General features: G+C 47.9%; 4 protein-coding genes across 4 annotated transcripts; all 4 read left to right on the top strand.

The window, feature by feature from the left end:
- Positions 1-69: 69 nt before the first annotated feature.
- Positions 70-2,436, top strand: C8Q69DRAFT_457840 (hypothetical protein). The gene is made up of 2 exons (XM_028629938.1): positions 70-629; positions 689-2,436. The coding sequence occupies exons 1-2, from the start codon at positions 563-565 to the stop codon at positions 1,969-1,971; spliced, it is 1,350 nt and encodes a 449-aa protein (XP_028487766.1). The 5' UTR covers positions 70-562; the 3' UTR covers positions 1,972-2,436.
- A 655-nt stretch (positions 2,437-3,091) lies between these two features.
- C8Q69DRAFT_504767 (CENP-Q, a CENPA-CAD centromere complex subunit-domain-containing protein) lies at positions 3,092-4,096 on the top strand (the record flags this gene model as incomplete). The annotated part of the gene is made up of 5 exons (XM_028632630.1): positions 3,092-3,354; positions 3,424-3,508; positions 3,566-3,730; positions 3,784-3,891; positions 3,944-4,096. The coding sequence occupies 5 exons, from the start codon at positions 3,092-3,094 to the stop codon at positions 4,094-4,096; spliced, it is 774 nt and encodes a 257-aa protein (XP_028487765.1).
- Positions 4,097-4,955: 859 nt separating this feature from the next.
- C8Q69DRAFT_160462 (Zn(II)2Cys6 transcription factor acuM) lies at positions 4,956-7,584 on the top strand. Its single transcript, XM_028625657.1, has 7 exons — positions 4,956-5,296; positions 5,368-5,390; positions 5,530-5,547; positions 5,645-5,930; positions 6,011-6,759; positions 6,825-7,021; positions 7,079-7,584. Exons 1-7 carry the CDS (start codon positions 5,077-5,079, stop codon positions 7,128-7,130), a joined length of 1,545 nt encoding a protein of 514 aa, XP_028487764.1. The 5' UTR covers positions 4,956-5,076; the 3' UTR covers positions 7,131-7,584.
- On the top strand, positions 7,559-11,926 carry C8Q69DRAFT_160348 (meiosis protein SPO22/ZIP4 like-domain-containing protein). The gene is made up of 19 exons (XM_028625656.1): positions 7,559-7,677; positions 7,736-7,899; positions 7,980-8,228; positions 8,293-8,463; positions 8,541-8,683; positions 8,738-8,999; positions 9,052-9,125; positions 9,173-9,260; positions 9,315-9,366; positions 9,420-9,455; positions 9,506-9,731; positions 9,784-9,911; positions 9,974-10,119; positions 10,171-10,348; positions 10,397-10,485; positions 10,535-10,695; positions 10,758-10,886; positions 10,941-11,225; positions 11,312-11,926. The coding sequence occupies exons 2-19, from the start codon at positions 7,848-7,850 to the stop codon at positions 11,759-11,761; spliced, it is 2,919 nt and encodes a 972-aa protein (XP_028487763.1). The 5' UTR covers positions 7,559-7,677; positions 7,736-7,847; the 3' UTR covers positions 11,762-11,926.
- Positions 11,927-11,964: the final 38 nt, after the last annotated feature.

The following is an 11,964-nucleotide window of genomic DNA, read 5'->3' as shown; positions in this document are numbered from 1 at the left end:
CGAAATTTTGCATGTGATTGCGAGAGTGGTCGACCTCGACGAGGAGAAACCGAGTCAACGTCGGTTCAACGCCGTCGTATCTTGACCTTTTCCTCTCTATATCAGATCACTTGCCTGTCTGAGCTCCTGACCTCATCCGCCAATTTTGTTAGGCTTGAGATCTAACCGGTCCTTATGCTGCCCTATTTCCCCAGACCCCACCTCGCTCCAGTCACAAGCGTCGTTTTCGCCAGCCTCAGAAACGCCTAGCAATCTAATCAACGGTTTTCAGTTCCCCGCGCATGTGCAGTAAACAGGCGCCCTAGAGCGTCATCATCTCTCCCTCGCGTCCCATTTTTCTTACCACTTTATCTCCTGGTTTTTGCTCTCGAGGTGGATTGATGTCGACCCTACGCCGTGCAGTCAGAGATTTGACCCGGAGCTTGTAACTGAACTGCGGTCTTCAGCAATTGTCGCAAGCGCATGTGGATGACTCTGACATATGCTCATTCCGGAAACCTCGCGCGTTGAGCCCTGAGGACCCTTTTTGTATATATCGTTATAACGATTTTTATCTTTGGCCATGAATCTGACAGGGTCGGATCTTCGAAATGGGCGTGGGACGTCTCCAGCTCCTGGTCCCTTTGGCTGTGCGTACTCATTCACCATACCGATTGTCCGTCTGCATTATGCTGATGATAGCGGTCAGATTCATTCCTCTCATCGTTCGATACGCCATATGACCCAGCCCCTGCTCCTCCGCCTGGTCCAGCTTTGCTCGACGACAGCGAGTCGAATATGCTCGACAATTTCTTCACTACCATGAACGCCAATCACCTGGATACGAGCGACTTCTGGTTCCGTGGCCAGCAACCGGTTAAAGGTCCTAGCAATCTGGACTGGTCGGAGGAGCTACCGCCGATATTTGAAGGATCTACAACCACGTTGGGCCAACCGTCAGCTCTTCAACACGGCTTGGGAAAAGGAGCCTTTTCTACAGCAGACAATGGTATGGAAACCAGTTCGGATATCCTTGCAGCTGCCTCGATGCTTTACGGGAATGGAATGAATGCAAACGGTTTTAGCTCGCCATTCAGTCACCAATTATTTCCCGACCACACACTTCATAATGCCAATAGAAACTTTTCTGTCAAAGGAGGGGTCTCCAAGAATTCAGCAACAGGTGACCAACCCGCAATGGAGGAAACTTGTCCACAGATTGCCCGGAAACAACCATTGCCTCGTGGATACCATGCGCCAGAGATGTTCTTTGACGTTCAGCAACCTGTGACCATGGACCAGCAGACGGTCGCCAAAGTCAGGACTCTGCGCTGGGGATCAGATGCTAGCTTCATGGATCAAGGCTACTTGCCACCGCCTCAACACAACATGGAGGAACGTACGAAAGACCTCCTGGACAAGCTAGAATGTTTTGAACCTCAAAGCAGCGCCGCAAACACCCGGGCTCCTAGTCCCGTGAGGATGACAGGCAATGGAGACTGGGCCTCACTCCATGGCGGATATATGCCTAGTGGCCTACGAAACGATGAGAATGTCTCCGACCAGCTACAGCCGAGAAAGCGGCAGAAGTCGATGGTTAAGGCGGAGGACGCTGATTCTGACGTAGATGCCTCGCGGTCGAGGACGAAGAAGACGAAGACGTCTAGTCAGGATAAAGCAAGGCGAAGTTCCAGCGATGCTGGGTCGCGGAAGGCCAAGCAGGGTTCAGGCAAGCATGCACGAGAAAATTTGACGGAGGAGCAAAAACGGACAAATCATATCCTTTCCGAACAGAAGAGACGCAACCTCATCAAGCAAGGCTTCGATGAGCTATGTTCTCTTGTGCCGGAACTGAGAGGCGGAGGGTTCAGCAAAAGTGCCATGCTCATGCAAGCAGCGGACTGGCTGCAAGATATCCTACATGGGAACGAAATTCTCAAGGCCCAACTCGCTGATCTAAAGGCTGTGGATGGCATCCGAATGCCACGATGACATCTTCATATGATTCGTCCATTGGCCTTCTAAGTGACATTACGGGCATTGTATAACCAAGCTATTTGTTTTGCAAGGGTAAATAGCCGGAAAGCGAGCGCGGCGTTATGATTGGGTTTTTTCATTTATTGCAGGTGGACTTCAACAAAGTCTTCCACATTGTGGCGACGGATCTTTACGGGAATAACAGCTCTAGAAGGAAATCGGGCATGCCTGCCGTTCTCCTTCCTTGAGGTCGTCCGCACATATAGAGATTACGCTTAAAGGAAGCGAAAGGACAGCTAGGATTATGGTTTCTTATTCTACTATATATAATGTCTAAGTCCCTACCGAGACCCTTCTCCGGTCAGTAGGAAGTTTGCTCTTTTATTCTTATTGTAGAACGCACGAATCTCCTAAGGTCTGCTATATGTCGTGGTGTATCATGGATCTAAGGCGCACTCTAGAAGCCAAAGCAAAAGTCAGTTACCACATCTTCCTGCCCAAAAAGATAATCTGATTTATACCATTCAAGGTATCTCTGTCTAGAACCAACGACATTTTCCGACACCCGTCGCCTTGTTTAGCCCGAGGAAGTACCCAACTTTCCCCCCACCCCCTATGGCTTCCGCTAAATTACCATTGGAGATGTGATTCCTAACAAGATGATGGGCTAGCAGCGGTATGCACCAATACTTACGAGTCGACTCTACCCGTGCAACATTTCCCTCTCAGACGACATGGGGTTTCTGCATATAAGACTAAATGTAGTAGCTACCTCATTGCTGCGCAATGTCTCACGAAAGAATGCGGCCTCTTGATACGACTGCTGATATGATCATGTTCGAGACTTCGTTAATCTAATACTAGGACTATCTATAGTTTGGGTTTGTCTGTTTTGCAGCGTCAGCGGAACTCCTCCGTGTTTTGACCCACAACATGTGAAACTGTCCAAAGAGTTCCGCTAGCAGTCTGTTGTTCCTTTGTCCTTTCAGGAACACACGACACTTCTTGGCGGCGTCAAAGCTATCTATTCTCACGCGACTCACAGAATTTCGATCTCGCATAAGACCTTTGAAATAAATACTCGCGCTTACTGTTATCACCTTTCGTCGCTACCCATTTGTTACGCGTTCCCATCATGCCTCCCAAGAGGAAGCGCTCAAACGATGCCGACGACGACGAGAGAGACGGCGGCTCAAATAAGCAATACGCCTACCTCAAACCTCGTGTTCGACATATCTCGGAGCGAACGATTAAGGCAAAATGGACGACGCTACCAGAACCCGTCCAGCAGAAGGTCTTGGATATGTTTAGATCTCTCGAGCGGCCGGTCATAGTAAGACAACGTGATGAGCGCAAACGCATCGAAGCGCAGACAGCGGTGGGCGCGCTGGTTAGAAAGTGAGTTAGGGCACAGGGAATGATTCTTCGAAGATTGGTTTGGCTGATCTTCGCGTCATTTTTTCTTAGCTTAGGGAGACGACTCCCACGAATGCCTTTCCCGCCGATAACGAAAGATACCAATTTTGACTATGAGTCCGCCATTGATGAACACGTTCGTATTTATGGTTCCTCCTCGAAAATGGCAGAAAACTAATCGCAAGCCATTCAGCGTTCTCTAGAGGCACACTTGGCGACCGTGAACAGCAGTATTGACTTGCTTCAAGCAGAGATCGATAAAGAGGAAGCATTGCTCGCGAAAGAGACAAAGCAACTGGAAGAAATGGAAAAGAACGCTAAAGCAGCGGAGTCAGAAAGGAAGAGACAAATGAAGAATGTATGCTTGGCTAGGATTCGAACACTCGCAGTTTAGGAGCTGACTCGTTTTAGGAACATCCTGTTCTTCGACAGCTCGACAATATACCCAACGGAAACGATGAAGGATGGTCTAACTTTGTCATCCCTGAGATAAAAGGCCGGGAAGTGGCTCTATGTGATGTATGGCTGCGCTTTTATCTTTGTACATGACGTGCCGCTAACAAATTTCCAGCTTCAACCGGATTCCGAAGTCGCGGGTCTCTTAAAGCAATTAAACGGCCACCTTCAGTCAATGCACAATAATGTCGCTCCCCTTGACGGTTTAAAGGAAGCAATTACCCGATCGCAGGCGGCATTGAATTTGTTGCCCATTCCAGCCGACTGAGTGTCTACGACCGGCGTAACCTGGAGATCCCAGGCTGTTATTCAATCATCTCTGTCAGTCTAAGCCGCTCAGAGTCAGTCGCGAACAACCGGGAGCTGAATCCCGAATGCAGAGGTTGATGGTACTGGAAGATACATCGGCGCCTCACCTACGGTCCCTGGAGAACAGTGTCTCGCAGGAGCATCTCCTGCTCGGGTGGGCGCCAAGAAACAGGCTATCATGTCTGTCGCAGGACCTCGACTGTTAGCTTAGGCACACAAACCGTTGGGGTTCCTGATTACGATCGTATCTACAGCGGACGGCTCATGTGCCGCCTGGCCGAAGCAACTAGGGCGTGGTACCACGCGCACGCCTTTTTAGATGTGCTGCTTGTGCGAGTGACCAGGAGCATTTTAAAAGCAGTTTGCAGAGATAGCTAGGTTTAGTTAAAACCTTCAATAATATAATCTCCCTTGACGATGTACACATGCCAAGAAATAGCGTGGTTCGTACGCGATATGCCACTAGCGCAACAATTGTAGGGAAGATGTCATCATAACCAGTCTTTTTGCGCCAGGATCTCCGGGAGCAGAGATGTGCCATTTCGACTCGCGCGGAGCCGAGGTCTATAGTATAGCGGAGTGCGGAGAACAAGAGCAAAGACTCCAAAGAGATCGGATAGCGGGGCGAGAAAGTTCTCTCTCCATCCAATCCAACCCTAATGCGGAGGCGAAATCGGGAAAATACGTGCGCGCTTAAGGTCCCGCTCCTCCGCGCGGGACTCCATCTCAGTCGCTTGCCCTCAGCCCAGGTACAGTGCATCTTTCTATCTTGCTCCGCATTGTCTGTTTCCCGGTATCTGCTACAGTCGTATCTGACGTTCCTATCTGCAGTGGGCCATCCAACTGCCAACGCTGTGGAACGGGAAAAGCGCGATAGCCACTGCTTGGTTTGCGCGCAACGGGCCTGTCTTGACTCTACATTCCAACCCCAAGCGGTCCATGGCGGAAGCAAGCTCATCGCAGGCGGGACCCCCCGCCGGAGGAGAAACGAAACATAATGGAACAACGGAGAGTACAAAATCCAACGCAGCAGACGGTGATACGTTCTCTAAAGAAACTCGCGCAAATGGGAATACCAAGACGTCGCCCGCCGGGAAGGCAGACGGAACAGCTGCACCCACGCACGCGAGCCCGAAGAAGCGTCGCAAGGTCAATCATGGTACGGAGAATTGGTCGCCAATCTTTAAGCTTCCTATCGAATAGTTTTGGCTAACTGAATTTCTTTCGTAGCTTGCGTCTACTGTCGGCGATCGGTAAGCAACGAGATGCTCCTTGCTTGATGCTACTTTTCTTTGCATGCGGTCCTCCTGCATAATGCGAATCTGCATCTTGGCGACATAAAGCCCTTGGAGGATGATAGGCTGACCGTAGATACTTGGTAATGTCGGACAGCATATGACCTGCGACTCGGTACGACCCCCTTTTGACACGAACCTGCATTGTGGCCGAGACTTTGCCGCTGCAAGCTTGGAAACAATATGAGTTGGCTGATCCGATCCATAAATAGGAGCGACCATGTACGCGATGTATAAAACGCAATATCGGCCACCTTTGCCACGATGAGCCCCGAGAGCCGTCGAAGCGGGCACGAAGTGAACACGAATTGTCCGCAGCAGATGAGGAAGGCTCGTCAAAGAACGAATTTTCCAGCAGCCAAGGCATGCCCAGCAATCTCGACGTACAAGATGCGACCGCTCAACAGCTACTTCCAGATATGCAACCACATGGTCTGCCTCCTTCGACGGTGAATCCCTCACAATCGATCCAACCGGGAAACATTTCAAACAGCTCAGGTCAGCGCCCAATCACGCGCCGTGCACATCGGCCTATTTTTATGCATTTCAATGTAACATATACGCTAACGAGGCTTCAGTGCTTGGGTATAATGATTGGCCGGTCCAAAGACAAAGCCAGTTCCAGGACATGCACACATTTCATCCTTCATACATGTTCAATGCACCAGAATTCACCAACGAATATAACCTGCTTAGTGATTTTTTGAGTCACAGTTTACTTGATGATGGTGCTATGTATCAGGGCGATGATCTTCAGGGCCTATATTCCGACCCTTCACTGCTCAATTCGATGTCTCTGGCAGGGAACAATTCTGGGTTTCTCCAGCCTCCGCAGCTGGGAGCCGCACAAAGCCAAAATGCGGGGAATGGGATCCAACGTCCAAGCTCCACTGTCGGTAACGACAAAGCTAGGGAAACCTATTACATGACTGCGGCTGATCCCTCCGGAACTGATCCTCCGGAAGAAAGGATGAACAAGCTACTGAAGGCGAAATATGACGCTGGAATGTTGAAGCCATTCAACTATGTCAAGGGTTATGCCAGGCTAAACCAGTACATGGAACAACACATGCAACCTGCATCACGACAGAAGATTCTTCGCCAACTGGATAAATTCAGGCCCAAATTCCGCGAACGGATGCAGAGCTTGACCGATATCGAGCTTGTGCTGGTGGAAATGTGGTTCGAACGAAGTCTAATGGAATATGATCGAGTCTTTGCCAGTATGGCGATCCCCGCTTGCTGCTGGAGACGAACTGGCGAAATCTTCCGCGGAAACAAGGAAATGGCTCAGCTTATCGACGTCCCTATCGAGAATCTAAGAGATGTGGGTTCCCTTTATATTTGAGACGCATCTTTCGTAGCGATTTACTGACGAATTCCAACCTGTAGGGCAAGTTGGCTATCCATGAAATCATTGTCGAGGACCAGTTAGTTAGCTACTGGGAGAAATTCGGCGCCATCGCTTTCGACAACACCCAGAAAGCGATGCTCACGAGCTGCACGCTGAAGAATCCCGACGCCACCAATCCTTCCCAAGGGATCCCGTGTTGCTTCTCGTTTACCATCCGTCGCGACACACATAATATGTTAGTATAGCACTCATCCATCACATCTCCTGTACAATGCTGACCGCTATTCCCTAGCCCATCACTCATTGTCGGTAACTTCTTACCGATGCAGCGAAGTAGACGATGATCCTTGTCGAGAAAAAAATATATATATATATATAGATACCCAAAACGCTTTATGCATAATTGGCGCGTAAGGTCATTGTGGGATGTCGATATGGGTTATCTTCCACTTACTAGGCGTTTGATGCACCTTTCCTTACCAGCATGATTCTGCTGTGTTGATTCTGGGACTAACAATCCTCTTCCAAGGTTCCCGAAACCATGTGTGCTTTCTACTTATATATACCCCTTTGAATAGTGCATATCTGCACTTGTTGCCAAGTTACAGTTGGGCTTGAGCCGGCTCTCTTTGGGCGTTCTGTATAGCATGTGTTCTGTTCTTATCTCTCTGTAGATATTTGATACGTACCAAGAGGCTGCATGCGTCATTGTCGATAAAACCAATTTCCGCTTCTAGCCTACAAGGAATCAATTGAGTCAGAGCTATTGGAAATTTCACAACATCAAAGTGTCATCAAAGTCAATAAGGATCTCGTTTATTCCTGAGGAAAACCAAGATAGTTGTACGGCACAGCGGATGAAAAATTGAAGTGGACTTGTACAGAAGTCAGGTGAGCTTTTCGACCCCGTCGTACTGTACATCCCGCTCTGACTCGATCGTCGTCACAGAGGTATCTTCACGCCTCGTCTTAATAATGCTTCGCATCACTGCTATCCTGTCAGGAATCATAGCAGATTCAAAACGGATACTTGAGCTGAAAGAACCCCTAGAGAATTGGCCATGACCCGGACAACGCAGGACAGCCAAACGGAGCTGGCATCTAACATCACCAGTAGGCACCTCGTCCATATTATAATACCCTCACTTCTAAGCCTATACACCTTACTGATGCTGCTGACTTTCTCCATATAGCTTTCGCCGTCAATCTAAAGACCAGGGTTCTCGAGGCTGCTTCTTTTACCACATTCTCGCTGGATGATGAGAGTGTCAAGACATTAGACAGATATATTGATCTGCTTCCTCTGGAATCTTCACATGTACTGGTATCATCTTGTCATGGGCTCGATTCAGCAGGTACTGAACTATGGAATGCGTGCTCTCGTTTGATGAGCGTAGGTGATGGTGAATGGGGACAGGAAACATGTCGGTTGCTTATTGGAGGTCTGTTCTGAAGTAGTAACCTTGCGGACATTCAGTATGGCTGACTTTGCCTGTCTTCTATTAGTGAAAGTCCTTGCATTATTGATGCTTGAGAGCGCGGCGGCGAACAATGGGATCAAGGAGGGAGTTAATCCCTTTTCGGCTGAGGAAGGAGATAAAGACTCCATGGGACTTTCAGATACAGACAGAATAAGGCTGCTTGAAGTGGCTCTTCGGACGGCTAGACTTTGCATAGGTACATATGGGATACAGAATCTCACTGAATCTCTTAGAATGGCTTGCTTTGTGTGATATTGGCTAACGTCGAAGCAGAAATAGAGCAGTTTCCCATCAGCTTAAGAATTCTTGAGATAGCTGCAGTGCATGTGGAACGCCTTCACGCTTCTCATATCCAGTCTGGATGCGGGATCGGCAAATATTTAGTTCAAGAATACTACATACTTCGAATTATGCTGGTATAGATAGCTTCGGGATTTCGATACATGTGTGGGAGACTAACCGGTGTCCAGTATTGGCGTCAAGACAGGCTCGATCTGGCAGAACATATGTTCTCTAAGCTCAAAGAATACCGGACACATCACAATCTGGAGGCGGCGGGAAATCTTGCAGATGCGTGTTACAGGATCGGAAAGTGGCTCCTCTCGAACCATGACCTTCAGGCTGCCATTATATGGTTCGAGCGAGCATTAGGATCAGCTGGAGATTCGCAAATGCTTCAGCATCAGGAGTGTGATGCGAATAGCACGCGGCTGGTAACTCAGCAGGCTCTAGGTATGCACTGTCTTTTATGTTACGAAACTGGTTAATGCTGAGCAGACTTCAGTACGCGCACATCTTGAGCTTAACACAGAAAAATCTCGAGTTCGTATCACAGAACTCTTAGCTTCTCTGGACGAGGTGCGCAGGTGTCTACCCTAGAGTGAAGCCTTGCTGATGTTTTGGAGGAACATGGTAATGCAATATCGACTCTGATGCTTAAACTTGAAGTTATAGTCAGAGGGTCCAGTTTTGATTCAAGTGCATACTACGATAGTAAGTGGAGTTTTGCGCTTCGATAGGGATGTCGCTGATACAGTCTCCTTATAGCGCTGTTGAAAACTGTTCATACTCTACAGCCTACCGACAAGAATACTGAAATGTAAACCGCAATGCTTGTCTCGACCTTGATTCCATTCTCTAACTGAAACCAAGGATTCTATACTATATCCACAAGCTCAGGAACCAGAGGTAACCACAACTCGCTATTCTTAATATCTTGGCTACTCACAGGCTGCCAGCGTAGAGCTGTCTGCGGAAGCGTTTCGGCAACTGCTCGTACAGAAGACCATCCCCACCGGGAATAGGTCGTCGATAGAGTCTGTTTTCCTAGGCTTACTTTGGTCCATTGCTACATCTCCATCACACCTGCCAAACGGGCTGGACATCCTCATCGATGCAGTGACAAAAACTAACGAGGGTTGGGGAAAACCCCTGAGTGCAACCTGTTCCCACGCTTCTTTGATTGTTCGTCCCAATTTACACACTGGCTGCACATTATTACTGATGCAGTTATTAGCTTATTTGGAAGAAGGTTGATTTTGCATCTTCCCAGGGAAATTATGAAGAAGCAGAGAGATGGTCTCAGTTTGCCCAACATCCGATCTTCCAACAATGCAAAGAAGTAAACAGGGCAAAGATCAAGAGGTAGTGTACTATAGAAATAATGTCCTATAATACATTTATTCAGTTAGCTAATGTTGTTTTAGAAAGTTGATGTTTTGTGCTCTCCAAAATTCGAACGTCGTGCTGGCTCGTCAGACAGCCGATGAACTGAATCAGGAGGATAAATTGAATCCTCTAACACTTTATTTGATGTACAACTTGTCTCTGAGAGAAATGAATATGGAATTGGGTCAGTTCACCTTTCAACGCAGGGTATAAATCACTACTTAACCAGCGAAAGGAGCCTCTTGTCTGAGAGCTCTATGTGAGCTAGAGTCTGGTCGAACCTACATCCTTGCCTGTATTATGGAGGCACAACAGTCTGGAAACAGACAGCAAGCGGTGGTTGCTTTAAAACAACTTCTAGATACACTGGACCACAATGACAGTAAACAAATACATTTACCAGCTCTATTACGGTGTGTCATTTCTACTTCAACCTACGTTAATTCCACTGACCCCCACAGCTGCACAACACGTCTGCTTGCATCTAACTTAGAAGATGAGACACACGAGCTCGAAACTCCAGAATATTTATGCCAAATTTTCGAGAAAGGTCTGCCTCAAGATCACTTGAACTATGATATCGAACTGATGAAATACAGCGGCGACACAGGCGACGGAAGAACACTACTCGTCCAAGGCAAAGACTTTCTCCATGACCGAGCTCGAGTGGTTTTCACGTAATAGCTACAATCTGGCCCTCGAGTTAAGGCGTTCATGGCCACTAGATTATAGCCTGAGGTTATTGAATGTCTCTGTAAAGGTTAACCTTTCTCGCAACCCAATACACTGCCGTTGGGTAACCATTATTAACTGCGAGAGTAGCTTGTTGGCTTGTATCCGAGAGATGTTGATCCAATAGCGCAAATCTATGCGAGGCGCATGCTATGCGAATTCCTCGCCACCGCGATTATAGTTTCGAGAGCAAGAGAACAGACAGATTCTTCAATCAAGGTAGTAATTATTCTTGATCTTATAGGATCCATCAGAATATCTAACCTTTTCCAGGAAGAGCAATATCTTGACGTTCGGATTTATGTTCAAGGATTCCGTAACAACATTCAATCACAACTGGACCGAAAAGATGCGCCTGACCACGAAGAGTGGCTACAACGATACAGAACAATGCTCTCATTCGATTTTGAGGCGGTCATATATATGAATCAATTGGAGAGTCTCCGCACTCTGATCGATGAGGCAGGTACGGTGGCGGATGGTCGCCTCTATACGATCTTTGCGGATGCTATATTGTGCTCTCACATTCCGATAGAAATTAAGTCGCAAGTCTTTGAGGTAGGAGCATCCTCATATGGTCCCCAAGATCCAGGAACTTCAGTCTCTGGGTCAAGAAAAAGGAGCATTGAATTAACAGAAACCAGCAAATGATCCACACCATCACCACATTGCGCTCACCATACCTAAATACTGCATTCTATCAGAAGCTTCCCCGCTATATCCACTGCTTATTCGAACTTGCACTTCCACCTACCAAAGCAGCGGAGCTAGAACCAGCTTCCTCTTTAATCTCCCCCACTCTGGAATCATCCCCTAGTTCCAGCAACACCTTAGCCGAATCGGTTCTCGATAGAGCATACATCATGGCGCGCGATATCCGACATTCTCACAGGCAGGACATGTCGTACCCTGATGACGAATTAGAGTGGCTCGCTACGATGGCGTTCAATAGAGCTGTAGATTTGTATCTCGCTTCCGCAGATGAAGATTCGCGCCGCTGGGGACGGAAAGCGATCGAGTTAGCCCAGTTGGTGCAGTATGATGGAGGCTGCTTGTCGAGGTTACTTAAAGATAGGTTCGATAAATTGTGGTGAGGGAGAACCCATGGTTACCGGGGATCGGGGTATAAGACCAGACTTCATATTCTTTGCTGCTGCGAGCTTTGGCATTCTCAAGGCCGGGTATCAAGTATTATGTACAATACTTTCTTTCTTATGGTAAGGGTGTCTCCAGTAATCAAGTAATGCGGTTAGTTAGAAAGCTCCATTAACCACTGCTAGTTTATAGGTTAGGCTAT

This window comes from Paecilomyces variotii (genome assembly GCF_004022145.1).
Source record: "Paecilomyces variotii strain CBS 101075 chromosome Unknown C8Q69scaffold_2, whole genome shotgun sequence".
Taxonomy (NCBI): domain Eukaryota; kingdom Fungi; phylum Ascomycota; class Eurotiomycetes; order Eurotiales; family Thermoascaceae; genus Paecilomyces; species Paecilomyces variotii.
This window is presented reverse-complemented; position numbering and strand designations above follow the sequence as displayed.